Source organism: Archocentrus centrarchus (assembly GCF_007364275.1).
Source record: "Archocentrus centrarchus isolate MPI-CPG fArcCen1 chromosome 18 unlocalized genomic scaffold, fArcCen1 scaffold_23_ctg1, whole genome shotgun sequence".
In the NCBI taxonomy this organism is placed as follows: Eukaryota; Metazoa; Chordata; class Actinopteri; order Cichliformes; family Cichlidae; genus Archocentrus; species Archocentrus centrarchus.
The window spans coordinates 7,394,635-7,422,479 of record NW_022060145.1 but is presented as its reverse complement, the minus strand read 5'-3'; the positions used below and the strand labels follow the sequence as shown (position 1 = coordinate 7,422,479).

At 42.2% G+C, this 27,845-nt stretch overlaps 1 protein-coding gene across 4 annotated transcripts in view; it reads left to right on the top strand.

The window, feature by feature from the left end:
• Positions 1 to 27,845, top strand: part of LOC115775209 (receptor-type tyrosine-protein phosphatase delta) — a 139,032-nt gene that overhangs the window by 33,176 nt on the left and 78,011 nt on the right. For all 4 annotated transcript variants that reach the window (XM_030722765.1, XM_030722766.1, XM_030722764.1 and 1 more), the window contains one exon: positions 5,691 to 5,876. In XM_030722765.1, the coding sequence (XP_030578625.1) occupies positions 5,774 to 5,876 (103 nt within the window). In that variant the 5' untranslated portion in view covers positions 5,691 to 5,773. Of the gene's footprint in view, positions 1 to 5,690; positions 5,877 to 27,845 lie in introns of those variants that run through there.

The following is a 27,845-nucleotide window of genomic DNA, read 5'->3' as shown; positions in this document are numbered from 1 at the left end:
ACAAAGCAGGAGAGTTGTGCTTAGCGGTTATATGTATATGCTTTGGTTTAAAGTGAAATTCCATGCTGAATTTTATAGGAACTGACTTTATTTTGGGCTAGAGCATTCAGGAACATACATTATCTTGCCAAAAGTATTTGCTCGTCTGTCTTCACACGCATGTGAACTTGAGTGATATCCCATTCTTAATCCACAGGGTTTAACATGATGTGAGCCCACCCTTTGCAGCTATAGCAGCTCAAATTATTCTGCGAAGGCTTTCCACAAGGTTTATGTGAGTTTTTGACCATTCTTTCAGAAGCGCATTTGTGAGGTCAGACACTGATGTTGGATGAGAAGGCCTGGCTCACAGTCGCCACTCTAATTCATCCCAAAGGGGTTCTGTCAGGTTGAGGTCAGGACTCTGTGCAGGCCAGTCAAGTTCTTCCACACCAAACTTGCTCGTCCATGTCTTTATGGACCTGCTTTGTGCACTGGTGTGCAGTCATGTTGGAACAGGAAGGGGCCATCCCCAAACTGTTCCCACAAAGTTGGGAGAATTAAATTGTCCAAAATGTCTTGGTATGCTGAAGCATTAAGAGTTCCTTTCACTGGAACTAAGGGGCCGAGCCCAACTCCTGAAAAACAACCCCACACCATAATCCCCCCTCCACCAAACTTTACACTGACCAGTACTGTTCTCCAGGCACCCACCAAACCCAGACTCGTCCATCAGATTCCCAGATGGAGAAACGTGAACCACTGCATCCGACAATTTGCATTGTGCTTGGTGACGTGAGGCTTGGCTGCAGCTGCTCGGCCATGGACACCCATTCCATGAAGCTATCTATGCGCTATTCTTGAGCTAATCTGAAGGCCACATGAAGTTTGGAGGTCTGCAGCGATTGACTGTGTAGAAAGTCGACAACCTCTCATTCTTTCACAAATGTCTGTAGAAGCAGTCTGCATACCTAGGTGCTTGATTTTATACACCTGTGGCCAAAGAAGTGATTGGAACACCTGAATTCAATGATTTGGATGGGTGAGTGAATACGTTAGCAATCTAGCGTAGTGTGTGATGCACTGATATATCAGCCCAACATCAGTATTGACCAATAGTGGTAGAGCTCAACCGATAAAGGATTTTTAAGATTGTCACCGATATTTGTCCACATTAAGATATTATGATATTGCAGTTTTAAAATATTCTTGTTTTATTATCACAACAATCATGGATTATTCGTTTGCACACTGGCCAGCTCTGCACTGATCAGCTGGTTGTCATGTTTGTGGCGTTCCAAACTTGTAGAGTGGCCAAACTATGGAACATTAACACTCACAACATGGTTGAAGGGTGTTTCTCCCATCTCCTTTACTTTTTAAAGTAAATTTATTGGCCATTATAAATGCCCATATAGCATCAAATAGCTAAAATCACCCCCACTAATATATAATCATATACTAATACTAATTAGCGGCCTTGCTGACTGATATGCCACATCAGCATTCTCAGACAAATACCATCCTGTCAGTATCACACCAGGATTTCATCTCTAGAACTTATATTAGACTGTGTTTAAGGGAACCACACTATGCCGTATTTTAATTAATATCTAAAGTAATACTGCATGCCTTGTATATAAACATATTGCAGATCATTCTGTTGAATACCAATGATAGATTAATGATGAATAGGTTAAAAATCACCAATGACATGGCTAACATCGGCCATTTCAACACAACTTTATCAAAACAAAGTATTTGCCAGAATTCTTTGAGTGTTATTCCCAGCCATCTATTATGGCGCCTTCTCACAGTGCTGGAGCATATTTTACTTGCATATTAAAGTCAATAGGAATTGAAGAGTGGTGGAATATGTGTCTTCTGCAATTCTGACTCCTCTCCACCTTGTGTCCCCTTCACTGCCACTTAACTTCACAACAAGAGCTAAAGCAGTTTCTGAGGCGTGGGTTGTGTCTCCTAGCATCAGGGCAGAAATCAGTGCAGCCACTGCAGTTATAACCCAGCAGTTTACCTCAGCGTTCTCACTACTACAGCCCTGCATATCATTGTAGTTTAAAAGTGTGGCTGTGGAGGATAATTATTGCATTCTTTAACTTTCTCAGTCTGGAGGGAAATAGAAAGTCCTGCCTCATAAAAGGAAGCCCATTCTTATTTGCTGTGCCTGGCTGGGTATGATACTACTTTTTATAACCCAGTGCAGTTCAGTTCACATCCGTCGTAGTTTTGCCGTGCTTTGTCCTTGCATGTGTTGAGCTAATTACAGAGGGATTGGCCTTAATAGATTTGGTGGCATTTTTGTGGCTGCTCTGGTCTGTTAGGATAACATACCATAAGTCTGCTGTTTCCTTTGAGTTCAATTCAGTCTGTGTATGAGCCTGAAATTAAAAACACCCATTTAAATAGTCTACGGAGCAGGCCAAAGTGAAATTAGTCCACTTGCACCGAGGATGAGCATAATAAGGTCCAAATGCTACGCTCAAACTCATGTTGAAAATGTTTAAAAATTGCACCCTTCTCACGTCTGCTTCGGTTTTGCCCTCGGTTTGTATGGAGCACGCTAAAATAGTAAAACATGGTGGAGAACACGCAAAGGCACATTTGGTGTAACGCTGATGTTATGAACCCGCTGTTCTGAAACTCATAAACTATTCTGCCTGCATTTGTTCCTATAACAAGTTTATTGGAGTATGGCTGGAATATGAGATAAATATGACAGATTCTTTGTTGTTGTTGGTTTTTTTTAAACCCTTAATAATATTACTTGTCTAAATAGACCAGAATACCAAACAGGCATGCTCAAATGAGAATAGAGCGCAGCCATTAAAGAGAATATAAACATCCCACCCTCCTTCTCTTTCACATTTCTGATAAGGATCATGGAGAAGGAGAGAGAGTAGACAGCTCAACAGCCCCTTTCTTTTTCTTGCCACACACTCCCCCCTTTTCTAATTAACATTGTGCATGTTGTCAGGCTTTGTTTAATAATGCATGATTGCTATCAGCAGCAAAATCCTTTGAATGAAACACTACTGAATGAGAACACAATAATACCACCGGGGGCTCAGGAAGAAAGACAAGACTGCCCCCCCCCCCCCCCCCCCCCTTTCTATTGTAATAAATGTTCAATGACAAGCATCAGTGCCACCAAATGTATGAAACTGAAGGTGTAGACAGCGATGCTGAATGGCCACGTCAGGGATAAAATGGGCAAAGGTAGTGCTGCCTTTGAGCGACCGTATACAGAGAGGCTGATGTGAACTTGCGTGCGCACTCATATATGTAATTGGGGAAGCTTCCGCTCAAAAAAAAAAAAAAGAAAGAAAGAAAGCTGCAGTATTTAGGCTAAATCCATTGTCGGTTAACAATGCAGTTGGCAAACTGCTGCTTTTCTGCCAGGTCTGGCAGGTGGCTCGTCACCCCCATAGCACATTAGGAAGGAATCTGCAGCACAGTTTACTTGTAAAAATGAACACTACAAATCAACACCAATTATAATTGCTTTCATTGTTGGTATAAATTATGGCTGCGCTGGGTGCATTTTAGCCTACATTAGCTTCTCCTTCTATTTATTCACATGGCATCGCCTCTCGGTTGTCTCAATAGTGGTTACACAACATACAGATGGTTTTGTTTGCCTCTATCAGCATGTGTGTGTGTGTGTGTGTGTGTGTGTGTGTGGAAATGGGTGTGTATGCGCACAGGGTGTGAACAGAGAAGTGGAGGGCTGCCGAGTACTGTTTCTTGTGTGCTACCTAATGTCATGTCATTATGGAAATTCACACTTCATTAATTAACTCAAAGGCTATCACTTAGATTTGGAGGGGCAGATGCGTGAAACAATAACCGGAGGAGACAGACAGCCGTGCCCGCGCCGCGTATGGATCCCGCTGCAGCTTCAGCCCCTCACACCGCTGCTCAGGGCTTCTCAGTCCAGTTGATTCTAATCAAATTCACCATCGCTACAAACGCTGCTCATGTGACAGTTCTGTCTAGTGTTCTCAGATGTATGTTATATGCATACACATTTTTGTTTGTGTGTGTGTGTGTGCGTGTGGTGTGAGCGGGAATGAAATCGCCTCAAATTGATTCCCTTCGCCACCCTTTCCCCGCTCTTGCGCTTGCTACTAGCCCCGCGGTGCTTGGAGACAGGTAGTCGTGTCTATCTCCCCCCCAACACAAATCGAGTGTGACAGGTGTGCTATCTTCACATCTTTTCTGCCATTTACAGCCCACAGAAATGAAAGAGGGAAGGCTAAGAAGGAGACAGAGGATGATTGGTAACAGGGAAATGAGGTACTTTGTCATCATCGGGCCTAGTGATTGGGCTTAGGGGCTGTGTTTTTCCTTTCTTCCTACTAGCAAGTGGCGGTCAAATCTGCAGATAAACACCCCAGTGTAATAATATTTCTAGCAAAAGCATTTATGTGCACAGTTATCTAAAGTAAAACAAAAACAAAAAAAAAAACCCCTTGGCGATCTGATCTCAGGGTGCATAAAGCGTCTGAAATTTCTTGCTACACATACTGTGTGCACATCAAACTCCATCAGCCGCCACAGCTGAAACAACAGCGGCTTCCTGCAGAACAATGCAGGCGGACGAGCTAAGATGCTAACCAGCAGTACAGTATGTCATCAAAGCTCACACACTCGGATTAGCCGGGAGCCGTGTTATGAGCCGAAGACTACCGCACAGCATCCATCACTAAGGATCAAGCTCCGGCTTAAGCAAATGGATGACAAGGGATGGAGCCAGTCTGCGGCTAATACTAGCTCACTGTATCACATTGATTTTCACAGCCATGTAGTGGTCCTGAGATAAAAGGCTGAAACATGAATGGCAACGGCTCGCCGCTCTGTCTTATAGATTTTATTTGTTGTTTGTGCGGCATCGGATGAAAGACCAAGCGTGTGTGTGTGTGTGTGTGTGTGTCTTAAAGTTAAGCTACTCCGCTTTGTATAGGCACTTAGAGCTATTAAAGAATTGATGGAAATGCTGTGTATGAAGCCTTGTATGGGTTACAGATGAATGGGTTTAGTGAACATGTACAAGATACCACAATGTTGTTTACAGACAACTTTTAATGTCTTGTACTGTTAAAAGTTTAAGCAGTTTTACTTAAACACCCAACTGGATAATAAAAAAAAAAAAAAAAAAAAAAATCGCTTTTAGAATTTGGGATTATTACTGTTTTTCCTGGCTCTTCCTTTATGGAAGAGAGGCGTTCCTTACGTGAAACAGATATCACTTGCTGATCTGAGGCGGACTTAGAAGGTACTCATATTATGTAGCATATTTAATTGGTGCTCGTGACCGGAGCTGTGAAGACAAAATCATATTAACTCGCCCTTTCATCTGTGTGGTTTCTCCCTCTCTCCTTCTCTCTCGCTTGCACTCTCTCTGTCTCACTCCTTCTCATGCACACGTGCACACATATTGTGTGAAGTGACTATTCCATTTAGAGAACTGTCAGAACATACCCTGTGAGCACATCAGGCTCTTCCTATCCTCTGTCAGCTCCAGCCGAGTCTGTGTGGGGGTATGTCAGAAATGTGCAGGAATAGATAAAACCCGTGGAGCCAAACAGCTTTGTTTCATTCATTCTCCTCTCTCTCTCTCTCCCTCTCCTTTTTTTTTCTTCATCCCCTCCTTCTTTCTCCCTCTTCCTATCCCTCCTTGCCTTGCATAGGCTGTGAATACCCTGCATCTGAGAAATCAGACCAGACTGACTCACAGGGCTCTGTGAGCCAGTGCCACCGAGGCTGCCAAAGCATGCTGGTGCCAAGCTGTCCCACCATGCACAGAGCCAGACCCACGCTGCTGCTGCCGCTGCTGCTTGTCCTGGGTCTGCTCCTCCACCTCGCCGACGCTCAAAGTAAGTACACCGTCCGCTTTCCCGTGGGCCTCAAGTGTGGCGTCCTGCTGGGTTGGGGACAGGATGGCAAGGGTGGAATTGGTTTTTTTGTGTCTTTTCTTGTAAGTTTTACTTTCTGTTGAGCATCATTGTGGGCATAAATACTTCATGTACAACATGTGCAGCCTCAATAAATACTTAATGAAATACATAAAACCTCTTCATGAAACACACAGGCCCAGGTCTCAGAGACATGTGCTGGATTAAGAATGCCACCATCACCAGAAGTTAGTGTCATACCACAGCTTTACTAATAAACACTTTTAAAGATAAGAAATTCAACTATAAAAGCTAATAAATTCTTAGTACTTTGCTGTGATGGTCCATTATAAACCTGGTATAGTTGGAGACACTGTTTTTCCATGTGCTATGATTTATTTTAATAAATTCATTTGGAGAAAGTGGTATTTTTATGTCTTGAAACATATTTACAAGATATTTAAAGACACTCAGTTAATATCTGGAAAAAAAAAACTTCCTCTTGTATCAATCCCACCTTACTGTTCCCCCCATATCTATCCCTCCTTCACACACCCCTATCAATCTCTCCATCTCAAGTCCGTATTTTCCAGCTACTTTTTTCCTGCAGTAAAAACCAGAAACACTCACGCCTCAGCCAAGAATCTCACAATGAGAAATCTTTGGAATTGAGTTACTTGACATCAGACACCTGCCCATTGATGTGTGACAGCCGTTTTCAAACCTCATTGAGCTCTGGTCCTACACCAAAGACTCCCCTCCCCATCTCCCCCTCTCCCACCTTCTCATTTTTTACACTAAGATCCATGAATCATTAGCTACTGGAGTCACAGTGAGATGAATAAAAAATTTTATCGCTCCCTTTGCACTGCCTGAAATCCCCTCAGTTCAGCTGAATATCTCTGAATGAAGGGATCGCTCACCCAAGGTCACACACAACGGAGCCACGCAAAGTGAAATTGATGGGCGAAATTTTCAACTTTGTGCTTGAGAAATGTTCCCTGCAATCTGCTCGAATGTGTTTTATTTTTCTCGTCTGCCTCCCGCCACATATGTCTCACAGCAGGGAAGAGGCAAATAGAGAAAATTTCTTCCCCGTTTATCCCCCCGTTTTATGTGCAGCTCCAGGATTTATTGACACAATTTAATTATGGCACCTTCCCAAAATGGCATTAACGGTCGATAAACGTTACCATTGAGTGGGCTCTTCAGAAGCCATCTTTTCGCAAACTCCCATCTTCCACGGTGTAGTGTGAATTCACATAACATTTGCTGAGAAAAAAAAAAAAAAAAAGTCCATTGCAAAAATCTTCCCTCAGACAACTGCCTCGGCCAAACTTCCAGACATTCCACAGCAGCCCCCAAATCTTGACGCCTCGGTGCTCTCTGCCCCCCCCCAATTAATTCCCTTCCTTTGGCCGTCTGGTTGTTAGCAGCTGCTGCTACCCCATACCCTACTTAAACAGCTGTGCGGGGTCATCATTTCAAAGCCAAAACAAACTTATCACGAGGTAGCCGCAGTGCCTGTCTGTTAATGACTAAAGGGGTGTGTGGTAGCCAGAGAGGTCACGGAGACGTGGTGCTTGTTGTGTCTGCAACCGAGGTGTGCGAAAAGATGGCTGTTCATATCCAGAACCACTTCAGGCAGTACATATTAGCTCTGGGATTTATATTTGCTCCTTTCTGTTCCTGCGCTGCCTGATCTCCCACATGCACGTGTTTGTTCCTTTCTCTCCCAGCTTCTCTCTACTGTTTTTCTTCCTAATCGCTCTCTTGCCAATTTACTCCTCATTTCTTACTTTGGCTTTTTCTTTCTGCTGCTTTTTTTTTTTTTTCCCCCCCTTTCTCCTGCCGGCATCTTTGTCTTTTCCCTACCTTCCTCCTTTGCTGTTTGGAAGCAGTGCAATAGCCCCTTCCAGCGCCTCAGAAGCTCCTTAATTTCCTCCACTGTGCCAGTGCTTGTGCATGCCCAGCCCTGACACTCTAAGGCTCTCCCTGCATGTGCGGTGTGCATTGGGGACCTCAGTGCACATCAGTTTACTCCATTCCATACTAACCCCTCAGCACCAAAACCCTACTGTTTCTGCTCTGGATCCATTTGGATGTGAGCTAGCCTCCGGCTGTGGACATGGTGGAGGATATGAGACACACGAGTGCAGAAAATGGCTGAGTCTGCCTGTTCAACAGATGGCACGATCCTTAGAGCCAGTCCTACCTCTTTAAGAAAATTGACAATATTTACTCCTCATAAACATACATTTCTCTTAATATATACATATAAAGAGGTATTACCGTATCTGTTTCTGGAATATGCTGGAAGAGGATTGTCTTGCTGTGTTTTGTCTGTTTGGTCTGTTATTGTGTGTTCAATCTGTCATTGTTTTGTCTTTGGCCTTCTCTCTGTTGCTGTCTGTTTTCTCCTTCACCTTACCCCCCCCCTGCTCTTCAAATGCAGCCCGTTTAATTTGTGTGGCAAATTGGGCTTGGCAATAGTTTGAAAGGATGGGGGTGGGAGGGGTGTGTGTGTGTGTGGGGGGGGGGGGCATAATTGTCACTGGCGAGCCAAGGGGGGACAAAGTGCGAGAGAGGCAACAAACACTTTTTCTGTCTTTCACTGAGCAGTAATACGAACAGGACTCATTGGAGATGAGTGGAGAGCCTCAAGCATTAAACATCTCCACCTGCGCAGGGATGAAGCAAGCTAAAATTTTGGTGTGGGCACCAGAACGAAATAACTTGGATGTTCTTTAACTCGATAGAGCGTTTCCTTCATGAGACTGACACCAATATGAAGCAAAACCAAACCTGATTTTGTCACCACAAGATGTGGGATTTTGCTACTGAGCAACAGTAAAATCAAGTCAACATAAACTTAAACTACAGAGAGGACGCAGAGTGAAGCAGCTGAACTGTTCAATAACAATTCACTGCTGGCAAATAATATACAACAGTATATAATATACAATAGAAATATCCAACAATATTCTGTTGTACTGTAACAATATACTGTTGTAATAATATTGTAATATACAGTAGAAATGGTTGTATATTACAGTAGCTGTGCTTTCAAATGAAAGTGCTCCTACTGTAATATACAACAGTTGCTTTATTTAAAGAAATACTCCACTAGGCTATATAGCTTTACTATATAATACTTCCAGTTTTGTTGTCATTATAATGTTATTTTAATATTTATACTGTCATTTCTGGAAACAGATTATTACTGTAAAATGTAACCACATGTACTTGCCTATAAAGTCAGATGTGTCTATTCTATATTTGATGGTAAAAATATACAGCAACTAAATATCTTAGATATCCAACTAAAGAGTCCTAGAAATGTACATTTTAAGGCATTAGCATTAACATTGCTCAACTGTGATCACATACAGCTATATGTTACTGTATTTTTACAGCAGTTTGTTGTATAATATGTAAGATGATTTAGCTACATTTGGCTGAAATGCAGATGTGTCAGGGACATCTGTAGGGAAATCCAACGCACACGCACTCTAGCCCATTTTTAGCCCATGCTGTGTTGGCCCATGCCAAACCCTTGGCCTAATAGTGTTTTAATTGATTGCTCCCGTTGCTGGTGAATGGCGTGGTGAGTCACAGCGAGCCAGCAAAATTCTCTTTAACACATCAATTGAATATCGACAAGTCTCCTCCGGCCTCTTTAAACACAAAGATGTCAACACCCAAACTTCACCGCTCTCGCTCGTGCTTATTTACAGGCAGCTGCATATACAGAACCAAGCGCGCCCAAGCACTAACAACATCCACAGGCACCCAATCTACTGTACGTGCAATCCTTTTGAGCCTGCAATCAAAGGTGAACCACATGGGAGGAAAACAGCACATCATCTATTGATGTGGTGCTCCTTGTGAGCTGCTGCAGTGTGGAAAAAAAAAAAAGAAGAAGAGTGAACTGTGGTGGTGTGGGGGGCAGTATTAAACAGAACAGCATCCACAGGCAGCCATGTTTCCATGTTAGCAGATAATGTGAGGAATCAGTTTACCATAAGTTAACTAAATGTAGAAGCAAGTTATGATCCAACGGTATCTACTGCTCTGTGACAGCAGAAGAGAGGATAAGTGTCACTTGTTTAGCAGTACTGCAGCAACAGAATGTGAAAAAAATGAGAGGCATGCCTGCTGGGATGGACAAGTTATACCAAATTATGCACACACACACAAAGACACACCGCGAGTGTTAGAATGTCGTGAAATGCAACAAAGCCGCAGCAGTAGTGATGCACACATATAAGGGGAGACGTCCTAATGCATACATCCACCCCACATACCCACTAAAAAGCTTCACCTTATTAGAAGTCCAAAAGCTAATGATACTCAATTCCCCAGATGATGTTAGGATGTAATGTGTGTTTTATGCATGCCTGGCCTAATATGAATTATTGTAAAATAGTATTGTATTTGCATATAAGCTTCCGGGCTGTACTGAAATTAGCATTTTTACAACAGCTCAAATTAAATCCGTCTGCTTAATTTGCCTGCATGCTAATTTGATTTAAATTGAGTCTATTCCATTCCCTCTTACAGTCGTACCCACACAGCGCTAACATGCAAACCAGGCGCGCGCACATGCCAACGCACAGCATGCACTCTCAAGAGCTGCGGCCTTACACGCTGCCGTGCACACATTGAATTAAGCACACAAATAAGCGCGCGCAGAGGTTACGTGTTTGTGTAGCCACATGAAATGACATCAAAGCGGGAGGAGAGCCGTACTCGCAGAGGGGGTTTGATCCAACTTTAAATCACTGTAATTCTTCAAGTCTACCACCTCGTTCATCATTCTGCCGGACGCTGCTCATGTGGAAATCTCATTGTTGGCTCCACTCGTTCATTTCAAAACGTATCTTAGCGCAGTACATCCTTAAAACTAGCGTCGATATCTACAAGGGGGAGAGTATGCATCATGTTCACACTTCAAATAAATGTGGTGAGAACACCTTCGGCTGAGAGTGCCAGCATTTAATTACCATCTAGTTGTTTGGATGAAGACCTTGTGACAAGGCTGGGAATCTGAGATAAAACAATGTTATCAGTGCAATGCAAGATGCCTCTTGCTTGCAGGTTGAACTAAATGAGTAAGAAGTCATTATCATTTTCTTTGGCTGTAAAGGCTTGTACCAACTCCTTGTCAACAATGTGCTATGCAATTATGTGTAAAGGTTGTATCAGGCCCATTATTAACTCCATGAATGCCGATTTCTCCAGCAACTTTGCCCAAGTGTATTATTTAAGGCCATTAGCCTCATCTATGGATCGCAGTCATTTTGCCTCGCACTTAGACCGCAGAATCGCACAAAAGCCGAGCAATTTTCATCACACCCCTGACCCTCCCACTCTCAAGAAAAGCAGATAATCACGTACGATATGGAGATGTTGTACAGGCTCAGATGAAGGTAATTAAAGGCTAGTCCCCGATTACCAATGCCATATCTAAGTGCACTTATGTCGTTGAGAAATAACTGACTTAAAAAAAAAAAAAAAAAAAAGTGGTGGTGGTGCAGTGTAAGCGTGCTGTACCATTCACGCCTCAGAGTGGGAATATTGACAGAACAAAAGCACCTTAATCCAAATTGTAAATCCATTGGAGTGGCAATCAACAAACTCCCCAAATCCCTTTTTCTAATTCCACATATTTAAATACATGAAACGACAGGGTCTGTCATACTGTGAAATGGTATGGATTTCAGTCAGCGTGGCACCTCCTTATCTGTCCATTGAGCATTTAGGGTGTCAGGAAAACAATGGAGGGCCACGTTAACACAGTGTGTCATACTAGGGTTTTTTTTTTTTTTTTTAATTCTTACACAGTCTCTCTCCTTTCCTCTCCCTCATACACACACTCTCACTGAAAGGGTACCTTGTAGCACGTCTTTGAAGCTGGGATCAGCCGGCGAGGCGAACACAATGCCAGCTGTTCTGCATCTGCTGGGCTTACGCTTGGCACGATCCTGGCTTTGCTGGCGCACGTACTAAAATCTGATCACCCTTCACACGCTGTGCCAGTGAACTGTATAACAATGCAGGTGTTTCATGACATTGCCACAGTGACAGCGCAATTATTAGATTGATGCTGTAGCAGCGGCGATGGGATTACTCGGCTAGTCAAGTCTGAAATGCACGAGCATTCGCAGACCAGGTGACGTTTTACTGCAGTGTGCGGTCTGAACAGTCGAAGAGGGAGAGAGCAAAACATCGGTGCGTGCGCGACAGTCTGAGACGGAGTCTTTACTCAAGATCTTTTTATACTCGTAGCACAGAAATTTGCATTCAAGTCATTTAAAAAAGAAAAGACAAGTAAAAATGTTTCCATATGGATTTGAACCATAATGCTCCCCCAGAACATGCTGGAGATTGCCTGTTGCCCATATGGTACCCGATTTATCTCCCAACTTTGGATTGACTTGTTAATGGAGAGAGATGTCCTTTATATGGTCAACTCAAGCACACAGCTCTGCCCCCACCCACATGCTGTTCAGATCATTTGTTTGCAAGGGGCTGCTGATAAGATGAAAGTTAAAGAGCTGGGATAAGGAGCTAAAACAGCTTCTTTCAGGCAGAGAATGAACCGAGGGCCTGCACCGAGGTTAGAATACAGTTACGCAAAGCTGCAAACTGACACTGTGTCGAAAACATTTTCATTTTGAAATTTCAAAATCTACTTCTGACACGTGACTGGGCAGCACGGTGGCGCAGTGGTTAGCACTGTTGCCTCACAGATAGAATACCATCTGGAAGGCCTGGGTTCGATTCCACCTTGGCCCAGGCCTCTCCCTCTCTCTGTGTGGAGTTTGCATGTTCTCCCTGTGCTTGCGTGGGTTTCCTCCGGGTACTCCGGTTTCCTCCCACATTCCAAAAACATGCACTTACTGGGGTTAGGTTAATTGGCTAATCTAAATTGCCCATAGGTGTGACTGAGTGCGTGAAAGGTTGTTCGTCTCTCTGTGTTGGCCCTGTGACAGGCTGGCGACCTGTTCAGGGTGTACCCTGCCTCTCGCCCTATGACAGCTGGGATAGGCTCCAGCCCCCCCGCGACCCTGACCAGGATAAGCGGAAGTGAATGGATGGATGGATGGATACTTCTGACACGAACGCTCCATTTTATAACAATTCAAACTATTAAAAACTGAACTAGAAGGAAACTTTCTCAAACAGTGAGAACTAAAGTGAAACGAACTGCTCTGGAAACGAACTGGCAATAAAGTGATTTGAAAACAAAACCTCAGAACAAAATTTTTAAAAAATGGCAACTAATTAGAGAAAGCAAAATTATAATAATTCTGTTCTCTCGGTACTAGATCATTATTTTTGAACTGTGAATCATGCAAAACTCGTCTAACGGAGTCCAAGAATTAAAAACGTGGCGCTGGAAATGAGCACTTTTCTGGATACATGTTTCCCAAGATAAATGTTCACTCAATGCGATACATTTGGCCAGACTGCTGCTTCGTCTACTCTACATTCATGGCTTGTTAGTCAATTTAGCACTACCAAATCAGGCCAATGTGATTACCAACACTTTGTGATTTACATAAATAAAAGTATGCGTCATTAACAGCAAAATACGTCCTAAAACCTGTTTTTAATTTGCCATACATAAGTCAGAAGTAGCTCTACACTAGGACTGCGCCTCAGTTACAAGATTTACTTGTCATTCCATAAATTGTTGTTCGCTGAAAATAAAATAGATGCTTTTGGTTGCACCCTTATTTCCCAAGGGTTAGCAACAGTGGATGGATCTGCATATTTGATTTTTGCACAGTTTTTACATCGGATGCCCTTCCTGACCCAACCCTCCCATTTATCTAGGCTTGGGATCTGCAATGGGAGTACACCAGGCTGGGTTTGTGCCTCCTCGTGGTCTCGAACCGGGGGATCTTTAGTGTGTAAGGCGAATGTGTGAACCACTTTACCTAAAAATCAAAAATTCATTCATTCATTTGTTTGGTGAAACACAATCTCCCCGATTGGTGAGGGAAGAAACCCCTTTTGAATTCTCCACATTAGAACCGATGCTTCTGTACGTGTGCGGTTTGTGCTCACAGGTGTAACACTCGGCCCTAGGCTGGAGCTTTGGTCTCACACCGGGGGTCCTAACAGTGCGACGTATTGCACTGATCTCAGTGCAGCACTTTCGTGGGCCTCAGGGGTATGTTGGGATTCTGCAGTGGGGGTTAATGGTCTAAACCATTCATCTTCATGAAGCGCCTCTGGCCAATCTCTCTGTCCTAGCCAAAAAGCTTACATCTCAACCGTCTTACCTACAGCGCTCTCCAAATTTTGATGCAGATTGGGAATCTTTACGCCCCAAGCTCCTCCTGTCACAGCTGATTTACATTCAGTGGAGTGATGGAGTGAGTGCTCAAAGTCCGTCTTAGGAGAGCCATCCTTCTCACCTAATACCCTCTCACACACACTACATCTGTCAGTCTTTTCCGTCACTCCACCCTCTCTCTTGTTTGTGTGCTTGCTCACTCATTAACTCACTCTGGCGCACACTTACTCACACACCCCGCGCCTTCCACTCTGTCTCTCTCTTTGGCTTCTCTGCACCGGCAAATGAGTCATGCCATTTGAGGAGCTGAGATTTATTGTGACACACTGCTTTAGTGTGGTTTATTAGTTATGGCAAATGAGAGTGAAAGCCTCCATTGAGAGGTGAAAATGCTCTCACGCCACAGCCAGACCCATAGGCTTTTCAAGTTGAGCCTGAGCCAAGCTCTTGTTTCTAATGGCAGAGCACTCTAAGTGCCCATCCCATCACATCATATGTATTCACACAAAGAGATACACACACACACACACACACACACACACACACACACACACACACACAGAATTACAGACGGGTCCCTGGACATTTATGCAGTGTTTAGACAGCATTCATCATAACATCCATAACCAGTCTGTTTCCCTTTAGTTTTAATACTCCCTTGGTGCTATCTTTCATGTCATTCATCACCCTCTCATCAACTAATTAATTACCCCCAATCACCTCCCATCGCTTGAGTCATGATGAAGGATATTTCAAGTTAAGTGCAGATAATTAATGCACAACAAAGAGGTAGGAATGACCGTGGAATCCTGAGCCAAACGGCAGGACCTTGCTTTTACAAGCCCCATTAAGGTCAACAAACAGTTCAGCATATTTCATCAAAAGATGCTGGACCGCTTCAGTCCTCCTCAATTCAACCTCGTTCACTCCTTTCCTTAAACAGTCCTCCCTTATTCTACTCATCCCTCCACTTTTATCTTTCCCTCAGTCTGGTAGTTAGTATCAGAGTGTACTCTCTGATGTCAGGATTTGTGCCTACATGGATTTCTTTAAGTACACTTTCCAAATAAGATTTTCCCACTCTGACTCGTGCCCCTCGGAGAGACGAAAAATACACGATCAGAGAGTCTTGCAACGATCCCCTTTTCACTCCTTCGCCCTTCTTTCTGCAACTGCCGGAGTGAGCCAGAAATTGCACACCGCATGATCTGTTGCCTCTCATTACACGGCACAATTTAATTGGCTGTGCTTACACCCCAAGCCCTCATTGCTGTGATTCAGGAGAAGAAGAGGCTTTAGTTTTGCCATCAGATCCCATGAAGACATCCTTATTTGTGTATCTGGACAGTTTATTGCAACTTCACTTGTAAAAGAATGAGAACACCGACATGAGAGTACTCAGGTAGCAAAGTGCCAAATAATGACCTGGTTAATTAGATGCAGCAAAAAAATAAATACATTTAAAAAAATGCACACCAATCCTTGTCTCTGCCTTATTCCCAAGCAGAGTATTTGCATGGTAAGTCAGAGAAAAAAAATTAAGAAATTAAATACTGAAAATAAATTAAATTGTCCCTATGTAAGTACTGTGAAGGTGTGTACCTGGGGGTGTGAACTCCATCTGTCATTTCATTTTCTTCCACTTGGGGCGGAATTAATATCCCTTCGCATCTGGTTTCAGAAAGTGACTTCACTAACCAATGGCTGGCGTCACAATAGCTGTACAGGTAGAGCCTCTTGATTATGTAATACCATCTGTTACCCTCACCTGTTTGCTAATTTTGAGGCTGCAAGGTGGTCTTCATGTCACTGCTTCATTTAGGCCCCTTGGCTCACCTGTTTTGTCCATTTTAAAGCAAAAATAATCCGTAATAGGTGTATTCTTTTTTGCAAAACACTGTGCAGGGAATGGTAGTTTATCGGCTCAGAACACATTCCCCAACCCTAACACTCATTCCTAAAGCATATGGTGCTGGACACAGCTGCTGTGCAAGGCTGAATTACACATATTCACACTCTTGGTGACTTACGTGTATATAAAAAAGACATTTTCTCCACACACGCATGCTAGACAACTAATGAAATGGACAGTATGCATAAACTGCCAAAGAGCATTGCAGATCAGATGGTGTGCTAACAGTGTACTAATGAAAGAGCAGCTTATTTTTTTCCAAAGAAGGAAGATAGATAGATAGATAGATAGATAGATAGATAGATAGATAGATAGATAGATAGATAGATAGATAGATAGATAGATAGATAGATAGATCAGTGTTTTAACTGCCACAGAGATGAGATGTCAAAGTGCCATGGATGCTGAGCGATTACAAGTTGGAAGACAGAAAATAAAGCTATGGGAGAGAAAAGAGCTTAGATGAAGATTAAGTAAAAGAATGGGTGGATTGACTTTCAAAGGCATTTGAACCAGATGAGGTGATAGGAATGAAGTGAAGGGGAGGCTAATACAAGTTACAGGGATTTCTTTCACATTTCTTCACTGCTTAGTGACTTCTTTTTTTTTCTTTTTTTTTTTTTGCAAAGCTCAGAGATAATTTTGAAAAAAGTAATCCTGGAGCCTACAACTTTAATCCTGCCGATATGATTAGGTTCCCGGCATCTTATGAAATGATCTCAACCCTTTTTATAGGGATCTGAAATTTGGTAATGAAAGTCAAAGGTAAACAGATTAAAGATATTGCAGTTTGGATTGAATGTCACATTTTGATCTTATTTTAAGTCTCTTGTCATACACAATGAAGGAAAAAAAAAAAGTTGACTTTTATCTAGAAAGTATACACCATTACATTTAACTTCAGCCAACTTCTGTCAAAGCTGGGAGTCAACACGGCAACACTATGTGAACTGAGAGAGTTTTTATTTTCGGTATTTGCACAAAGAGAAGCACTTTGGCTTGTGGTCCTCTTGGCGTGTTGCTGTATTTTAGCAAATATACATTGAAGCATTACAGGAAAAAAAAAGATAAGAGTACTGCAGGTTTGTGATGTGTGCTGGGTAAGAAAAAGTGCTCTGAAAATGCAGCTGTATGCCAAAATAATAATCCATGGCAACACACAGTAAGGCAGTAAATAGTGAAAATAACCAAGGTCCAGGCGACTTAGTAGTAATCAGTTGGCTGTGTAGCTGAAGTGATTCAGTGATGGAGATGGGAGTTACAATAATAGCAAACAAAAAAGCCAAACCAAACCATGGGAGGGTATTCTTATCTCAGATGGCTGCTATCTCATAGAAGACAGCCACTTTTGTTTTGCCATGCCTCATTGTGTGGCGTCTTTGAAATCCACAAGGGCCTGTTACACAGCATTCATTTTGTTTCATCACTCACACAAAGCCTTGACTGACAATATTTGAGATAGTTTGTTTCAGGTACAATGAGAGTAATTATTCTGGCTACACTGAGAAAACAGAGTACCAGCAGAAAGTAAGCAACATTACTGGCAATGACACAATATGACAACAAATTACTAGTAAGAGCTGCACAAATAATGACACGGGGCTAGGGATTGAGGGGGGAAAAAAAAAAAAAAAAAAAAAGGGAAGAAAGAAAACAAGCAGTCAGTACACCGCTCCTGTGATGCATTGGCTTTCTAAGCTTTGCTAGTTTATGACAAAGTTTGAGTCGCGCAGGGCTGTAGTAAACACAAACGGAGCCTCGTCTTTGGTCAAGGTCACTTGTGATAACAAGATTAGAACAAAAGAAAAACGTATGGGTCAGATTATGAGCAAAAATCAAAGCACCCACAGCTCCTGGGTTTCCAGGTGCTGTTATTCTTTTATTTTTCCCTAAAGTATTCAGGTGCAGTGGAGCCGGTGCCCGTCCCTGGGAGAAGCTGTAGTGTGTGCCCTGGGTCGGCCATGCAGAGAAGCACTTTGTTGTTTACTGCCACCCTGCTACTGTTCCCAGCTGCCTCGTTTTTTTTTTTGTTTTGTTTTGTTTTGTTTTTAATCCAATAAAAGGCTTCTCAAAAGGCGGATCTATCCATCGAGTCACTGCTCTACATCTGTACAAGATCTGGAAATATTGATTAGGTGATAATTAAATTGTCCACCCCAGCTTGATATGGATTAATAATTGTCCACTAATGCCCTCCTGACATTTTACTGCATTGACTCAATACTGTTTGCAGGGGGTGCATCGATAATTTTGATGATTAGTATTCTTCATTTTGTCCCTAATGAGACCAATCAGAGTTGGCTCGACTTTTGCCTAAGAATTAGAGAGGAGTGAGAGGGAGCGAGAAGGAAGGATAGATTTTCTCTTAGGACCCATTACTCAGTGCTTTGGGCCTTATCACAGATATATTCCCTTGCTTTACAGGAACATTTCTTGTCTTACAAACCCAATTCTTGATGCGTAATCGGTGTATTGTCAGTCTAAATATAAACTGTCATTCTGTGTTGATCCAAATCACGTAAAGAGGACATCTTTGGACAAACAACAGCACCACTAGGAGTACTATAAATACTGAGATGAGAAGGTGGTATGGGCAGTGTGCCACATCTCTGCTTCGACTTCCTCGCTGCCATCTGTGAGTGTTCCTCCTCTGGCATTCTCACAAAGACCTTTTGTGAATTTTTTTTTCCCCCCTTTGTCCCTGTTTGCTAGGTTTAATTAGGTTATTTACTTGAGCTTCACCTCCCAGTGTTTCATTATAGTGGGCATTGCAGATAGGGCTTCACACAGGGCAGGGGCAGATAAAAACTTAGGACAAAAGATGATAAATGTCGCGAGCGGGGACTGGAATGCAATCTGGCCGCCACGATGCAGAGATGCTCTAATGGCTTCCCAGCAAGGAAGGGGGAAGGCACTGTCGAGATGGCACCGTGATAAATGGCACTGGGATGGCTGTAAGGACTGTAGGCAAGACAAAGAAAAAGAAAAGAGTCATGGAAGTGGGGGTAAAAAAAAAAAACAAAGATGACCGCAAAATGGAATCTAATTAATCTGGACTTGGTTCCCTCTCCTGACAAATTCCGCGCAGAGGAAGAAGAGGAAGCGAAATTGTTTTTTAGGGATGTGTTCACCCGCCGCCACCCTCCTTTCCATTCTACTTTCCACCCAGGTTGAAAAGGCAAAGGGACGTATGAGTTCTGACAATGCTCCCGCACCTGTGGAATGATTAATGACAGCTCGCTCGCCTTACGTGCCGCAGAGTGAAAATATCCATTCCAAAAACACAAGGAGAACTCTGCTATAAACATAATTCTTCTGCTATTTACCGGTACATTACACAAACGGAGGTTTTAGGCCTCCTTTAAAGGCAAACAACATTCATTGCAGGCCTGTTTTTTTTTCCTTATAATGCTGCATTTTCTGTACTGTATTAACTTTCCGCATGGTTTCTCACTGGTGAATATACTACATTACAACGGATTCATTTATTCTTAAAGCCATCTATACTAATGTATGATGATTACTATAAAAATGGATGGGGGGAAAAGTGAGCATGAGAGAAGAATGGAAAGAAAAAGCCTCTCACACGGGCATGAATGAGTGGATAAAACTGCATTAGCACTGATATCTCATTCAATGAGATGCGTGCTGAAGTGATGTCAGTACTTTTTAGATACACAAGTGTTAGGGAAACTCATTTACAAGCTGCATTCAAGTTTTATTCATATGCGGAAAGCTGTGGTAGCCCAGAGAATTTATGGATGCGGTTTGTAACTTTGACTATTAATTGCAGACACTTTATATCCTTATGTGATCTTACGCTCGAATCGTATCCCTGTAATGAGTTAGATAACTCCCATTTCATGCCATTATAAAGGACACTTGTTTGATGCGGTGGGCTCAGCACTGTGACCAACTACCTCCGCATCAGTTCAGTCCTGCTCAGTTTGACAAGTCACTCACTTTATGCCCTCAAGTGCACTAGATTTCCTGGAGTATTCACGGTGTTCACACCAAGTCAATTTGTAGGCTTACTATTTATCCTTTAATCAATGCGAGAAGATAAATGAAGTCATTACTTACCAGGGATCATAGTACCTTGTGGCATTTTGTGACAGCGCCATTGGCTTTTAACTTTCTCTCTCTCCTTGGCGGTTTCACTTCTCCATAATAAAATAACTCCAGTTAATACTCACTTGTGCTTTTAGAATGATTCGGATACGAGTGAAAAAAATGAATGGCAGATTTAAAAAAAAAAAACAAAAAACTTTTTCACAAGTACTATAATAAAAATTGAAGCCCAGCAGAATCCCGAAGAAACAAAAGTCAGAGCACATTTCAGCTCTGATATTTAAACATTATATATAGATTCAAATAAGGTAAATAAAGTTGGACATCCAAACTTTTATGGCAAATAATCCTCAGTGTGGAAAATACAAGTGATACAAAACATTCATAAGAGTTAGCAACCTATATATTTTTTGTTTTTTTTGACATGTTGTGTGGCTCTGTCTTTCTCTTTCAACCCACCAAAGTTAGATTGGCCAGATGTTTGGCCAGATCATAGTTCTTACTTTTCACCTCTTTAGAAACTCTTGTGATTTTTGGCAGTCTGCTTTGGCTCATTAGATTGCTGGAATATTCCTCTTCTTCCTGGCTTCAGGAAACTGAGAGGAGTCTCGTCAGGCATTAGCTCGGTGTATTCACAGGGATCCGTGGTGCTGTCTGTAAATGTGATCGCACAACACCTTTTGCACTCATTCAGCCCTATTGCATCACGCTTCCACTTTCCTACCTCACTGCTGGGATTATGTATTCACTGTGGTGGTCATGCCAGATATGCTGGGCCCCATCTGAGCTGAATTCATCTTGGCACCATCCAATCAGAGAATGTCCTCAACGTAGTCATCAGACTTCTTTTCATGATCTTTATCAAAGTTAGTCTTGCGGTTTTGTGCCACAGAGTAAGTTTTTTCTTTTTTGGTTTGTTTTCCTATGCGCAGTCTGAGCTTTCACAGAAACCCTGATTTCTTTGGCTGACCCTCGTGACGAGTTTGAGGCGCTTGCCCATCTGATTTTAAGAAGTAGGGCACAGTCCAGGGCATCACTTTAGGGGTATGGCCTCCTGATTACTGCTACAGTTTTGTTTGTGCTGATTTTAAAGTTGGTGCTTTTCCATCTTCATTAAAGAGAAGGATTCTTTTTTAAAATTTATCTGGCACTTCTTCACAGATAGAGGTACAAGGAAATAATCCAGTTAAGTTAGAAATGCTTTGATTGAAAGGATCATTAAACATTTAAGTGATATTGCACAGGGGTGTAAACACTTCAGTTTTATGCTGTACGATGAAAAATACACAAGTACGTAGTCTAGATGCACAAGTAAATGTGGTCTGTACAGTATTTATATTCACAGACACTTAAAACACACATTAAAAAAAAAACAACCCACATTTACTTGCCTAGTGGACTAAAGCCTATTACTGCTGGCAAACATTTGCACTTGAGGCTGCGCCTTTGTGTGCTCTCTCACTCTGTCAACTGAGGCTCAGTTTGGCGAAGGGTGAAAAGGACCAAGAAGAGAAGCGTAACCAACTCCATCAGTCCAGAGGCCACATCTCCGGTCCCCAACGGTCTTGTGTCCCGCGGAGGCTTCAAATCTTTAGAAATCTCCTCCCATATTTTTCACATTGCCTCCAAGAAAACACCACAGAATATTCTGCTAAATCAAAACAAATATGAAAAGACATAATATGCGCAAACTCAGAAAAGCTTTTGGTTTCGTATTCCTATAAAGCAAATGATTTTGTTTAGTGTCCTTTTATTTTGTTTCGCTTCATTCTTTCCTTCCCTTTCTTTTTTTTAAAAATGTGATTGCTTGTGTAATTCACCACTTTGATCGTGTCCATTTTAACCACCTTTAAAGTGATGCAAATATTTCCAAGGTTAAAGCAATTATTTGGGGGGTAATCACAACATCCAAGTTAGGAGTTCAGGGGAAAACAGACTCGTTTCAAAGCTTGAAACAAGCAAAACATTTTGGAAGCAGAAGTGTGATGAAGTGCCACGTCACACAGATATGTGTGGCAGCAGGTCGGTGATTATATTAAATACAGATACTCTAAAAGCAGAGAATCCTGTAACACACACTCACTGTAAACAGACACATGAACACACACACACACACAGAGCCATACCCTTTACACCTCCCTGTGAATCTTCACCCTAGTGCCACACACACACATCAAGAAAGAGTCTTTCCAAAATGATCTGAAGAACTTAATTTTAATGGATTATTTTAATTATGCCCCCCGAGGGTTGGTGTTTTTTTGCTCCTGGGGTGACATTGCACTGTTTGTTTCCAAGTGAAAAACCCCCATTCGCTAGACTGACCCTGATACCACCCGCCCTCATTTGTTTCCCATCTGTAGCTCTTCAAAGAGTTAGACACACACACACACACACACACACACACACCACAAGCTCAACTGTTTTCTTCAGGGCTTCGCAATTAAGAATTCAAAGACCTCATCTTAGATTTACTGCATGCGGTTTAGCTCGCGACATATTAATAATGTGTAGCTGACAGGAACAATCCACTAATACACAGCTAATGTGTTATCCTGCAATAGGGTATGTTGCTAAGTTAATCTAAAGCAAACTAATTATAAATGCTAATTATTTTGGACAATAACGTACCAGTTTGACGTATACATATGGGTTAGTTGTACTGTAAGCATACGTCTCACACAGTAAATTAAGCTAATTTACAATTTCAGATGGTTCATTATCTGTTGGATTCTAGCGTGCACAGTTAAAAGTTCAAGGTTTCCAAATCTGTGTTCAGATTTTTGGGTTTGTTTCAGCCCAGAAATGCATGTCATATCTCCTTTCCATCAATAGTACAATCATTTCCTTAGATTTAGACAGATGCCAGGACCAAAACTGGGACTGGTGTGATAGTAAAACAAAACAAAACAAACAAACAAAAAAAAACTCCTGGGCCCAAAATTGGTGAACAGCTGATGTGAGCGGCTTTGGGAGCTGATGTGAGCACCTCCCAAAGCCGCTCACATGTGAGCGGCTTTGGGAGGTGCTATCAACAGGATTGGCAAAGGCGGCCAACAGATTTTGTCCGCTGTGATTTTCTTCTTCCAATAAAATGACCCCAATTACCCAAACCTGTCAAAATGTAGACTGGTCCTCAAAAGGCACCAAGGCTGAATAGGAACCAGACAGTGCTGGCTTCTGCACCACAGTGCTGGTGCGATCTTATAGGATGCAAACTTTCTGGACATCTCAAGCCGTCTGGCTCTGGTTTACTGAAGGTTCCTTAAGTTCCATAAACACGACGCATGATGATACCTTAAGTTTCCACTCTGCTCACATGAAGAGCAAACTACCTGAAGATACCAGAATGGGGACAATACTTTTACATCTTACTTGAAGACTCACCTGCTTGCAAGACTAAAGTTGCACTTTGTCTAATTTAAACGTATTTTTAATGCTTCACTACTCACTGATGCTTGTTCCTTATGTTCCTCTGCTCTGTATAAAGCATATGCTTGTTTATGAAATGTTTTACATGTATAAATAAAGTTGCCATGGTTTCCTAGGAGGGTCACGACACTGACAGCATGTTTTTATGCTACTGGACTCTGACAGATCATACTCATTGTTGGCTTCATAAAGGAAAAGGTGATTTTCACCTCAGAACCATTTCTCTTACTGCCATTTTTCTTCCTCTCTTTTATATGCAATACTATTCCTTCACTGCTGCATAAAATTAGTGGCCTGTGAAAGGTCACTTTGGTCCTTGAGTGACTGTTTGTGGTACCTCCCCTTCATATTCTTTGTCCCAGTAATAGGTTTTTGGTCTGAGGATAGCCATTAATACAAGTGGTTGCAGAGAACAGTGTTCAGACAAGTTCATTTGGATTTTTTCAATGTAAGGAATTGTATTTTATTTTAATGAGAATGCGGAAACTAGCAGAATGTGATGGTTGAGTGTACAGAGGATGTAAGGAAATGAGTAGAAAAGGTCTGTTTATTCTTCCTACAAAGCTTGCTGTTGGTGTAACCTGGTTTGCTGAACTTAGGAGCAATTGCAGGATAGCTGAGCTGCTGAAAAGAAGCCAGTTGTCATCATGCAGGATTGCTGGAGCACGGGCTAGTTTGCCTGTAAGGCGCCTGAGAAAACATAGTGCAGGGGAATGTGTCACTTCTTATGGCCCGACAACTGGCATCCATCGGAAATGGCTTGGCACTGCTTATCCATAAAATTAGAGTCTGTTTAAATATACAATGTTGAATCCGTGGAAATGATTTGCGCCATAATCCATCTCCGCTCCTACGGAGACAAATATGAGGCAAGCTTTTCCGCTCTGTGGTTGAGGGCAAGACAATTATGTGAAGTTTATGCTTTAAAGAAAGAGGACAGGCCCAAGAATAGTGAAATTCTCTCTCGATTAGAGCCAGTTCAACATGGTGGATATTTGATTTCCTGTGTATGTCTTTTGATGTCTGCTGTACGTAGTGGAAAGCCAGCAGCTTTGGAGATTGGAGTCTGATGATATTTTCTTATCATGCTCATCGTGCATGTGTTAGAAGCGTCAGGATTACATAAACATGTTCTCTTACTATCACACGTGTCAGTATATTGACAATAATCTGACACGGTCAAAGACTGTTTATCACTTTTGCCATTTTTTTTTTTTTAAACATCTTTTCAAGTCTGTGCAGCCTCAGCATGATAACTACTGGCCATTTTGGTGCAGCACTGCCATTTAATGAATCGTTCCATTGCCTAGTGGATAACAGAATGAACGAATGGCTTTCTGTGTTAGTGGCTGCCACTGCCTATCCTATCAGATAATTAACTTTTTGCAAATAGACTGCGCTGACTACCAAACAGAGTAAGCCTGCACAATTAGAATTGCTTATCTATGTTCTTTTCTTTTCTCTCTCCCCCCCCCCCAGACGTTAGAGGGAAAAACAAACAAGACAAACAAATTTCATACTTCTTGCTTGACTGTTTTCTTCTCAAATGGTCACACACCAATTGGCCCTAGATTTGTGTATCCACACACAAATGAACAAATAATGAATGAGCACAGATGAAAATGAAGTCTTATTGAAAGTGAAGCCTCTGTATTATTTTGCAGTGGCGTTTGACAACCTCAGCCCAGATGTTCGGAATTTCCAACAGGGGACTCGAGTGTTTTCCACACACACACACACACACATACACACACACATCCCAAGCCCCCACCTCTTCTTCAGCCTTTTTCTATTTATTTATTTTTCTCACAGGCGGATGGTCTCGCACCAACAGCGGTGCAATTCAATATTTATATGTTTCCTTCTGTTTGGTTTCCACTGCAAAGGGAGGTGGGCATTCCTGTGTCTGATTTTTGCCTCAGCAGCGATTCGGTCCCAGGCTTTAAAGCATTGGGGGGGGGGGCCGTTTGAACAAAGCCATCTGTTTGAGTGGGCCGTTTTATTAAGTGACAAACTGGATCCCTCTGCCTTGCTAATGTGCCCCTTGGGAGATGGCGGTGGCTTGTTTTTCGTGTGCGTGTCTGGTAGAAAGATAAGCACAGGAAGAGACAGAGCGGGTACGAGTTTTCCTCTGCAAACATCGTAATGTACCTCAGAAGAGGCAACATCGCCAGTGCAGCTGTCTTTCCAGAACTGAGAGGTTTTTGCCTTTATGAATCCACACTGATAATTGAACAGGGACCCTTTCAGCTTCCATCTCATCCAAACTTGCCACTCTTCAATATATAACCTTTTATACTTATTTAATGGACCCCTCCACAATTTTCTGTTGTCCCCACATCAGTCAATTTATTAACATCAGTCTCCCATTTGCAGCGCTTCCGCCATCCATCAAGAATATTCTAATGCAAACTATTCAAGTGTGCGTCTGTGCACATGCATCTGTTCACATGTGTACATGCACATGATAGCTTATGCTTGTGCCCCCCTTGTCAGAGAATCTATCAGTGCATTGAATGTGGGACAAGAGCATTACCCATTCTTTTTGAAGCTGTTGCTGTTGTGAGTGCACAAGTGCCCTTACTCCAGCAGAGTTATAGCCAGAATCTCAGACCTTCCATAGGAGCGCCACTGAGCATGAGTAATACACACCGACTGGGGTTAAGAAAGTCCCATTGGAATATGTTTTTTTGCAGCATTAGTCACTGGGTTGAGTATTTGGCAAGGGTAGTTGTATATTATTATGCATACTACAGTTTTTATTCTGGCTTTAAAACCGCGTTCTGTGCAGTGATATACATTTATTTATTCATATCAGCCTCTCTTTAGTTTGTGAGCCAGATAAGAGACCATGACCCTATCACAAATTGGACCTGGAGTTCTGGTATCTATATGCAGTCTCTATATTAATGTGTCATTAGGCTGCATTTTTGTATATTCTATTGGATTAGTTTTACATAATGACTGTTTGAAATTTTGCTTAGAGAGCACATTTAAGCAGTGGAGAGGGCTTGGGGGGGGGGGCAGTGTGGGAGAAGGCTTGTATTATGAACTTCATTATATGTGACAAGCAGCACAATATTGATGGAAGAGTGGGTCCCCATCATTGCACTGCATTAAAACCTCTGCAGTGAATTAATGTACTATTCCTGATCCAGTAATTAACAATCATTCAGGGGCCATATCCCTTCTCAAGTAATCACTAATTGCAATAAGAATTTCAGATTCCATTTAAGGCAAGATTACCGATGAGCATGCAGTGCAAATCAGCCAACAGTTCTAATTAGGCTCCAATTCTTTCTTCTTCTTCTTTTTTTTTTCTGCCGAGATCCTTTGTGAGCACACACAATGTGGAGTTTGTTTCCTCTGCATTATAAAAGATACATTTTTATCATAATGCTGCAGATAGAAAGCTGTGAAGTACCCAAAGAAAACGATTTCTGCTTTTGTTTGTTCCATTGATTAGCATGTGTGGTTTATCTTGGTCCCCCTCACCCCCACCCACCCACCCACCCTTTGCATTGTTTGTCTCTGTTATTGTGCATCTGCATTAAGACATTCTGTTTTCGCTTTGGTGTGAGGTCAGATGTTTCTGAACTCTGTACAGGCAGTTAATTAATCGATAGAGAGGTTGTGGTTTATGCACAACAGATGCACAACTGAACTACAGTCACCAACGAGCCCATCACTCTGTACCTCCCCCAACTATTATAACAAAGCTACTGCTGCTGTTTGACTTACACAATACTCAAAGGATTATAAGTCATAATTAAGTCAAATGTCCGAGGCATATATATACCACATGTGTCACTTTTACCCTCTCCTGACATTAGCCACCCCTTTTCAGTCTAATTTGTGTTGCTTGCTGCCTTTGTGACAATTCATCAATATCGCAAAACTGATATGCTGGGGCTTAAATGTGTCGAATGAGGTTAATGACATCTTTAAATGTCCCTTTCTTCCATGCGTACGTCCAAAATGGAGTAGGGTATTTGCAGACTGCCACCCAATGTGTTAGGATTAATTATCGCCCTCCACAACCCCACCTCACCCTGCAAGTTAAAGATTCAGAGAGGAAATGGCCCCTTTCATGCAAATGAAATTGAATATGTCAGTCAGTATAATTGTGAAAACCGAGCCGTTTTGGACTGGTGTCTGTGCCCAATAGAGGTTTCAGCTAAAAGTCGGTTTATTAATGTTCTTCTTTCCACTATTTGATTCATGCTCT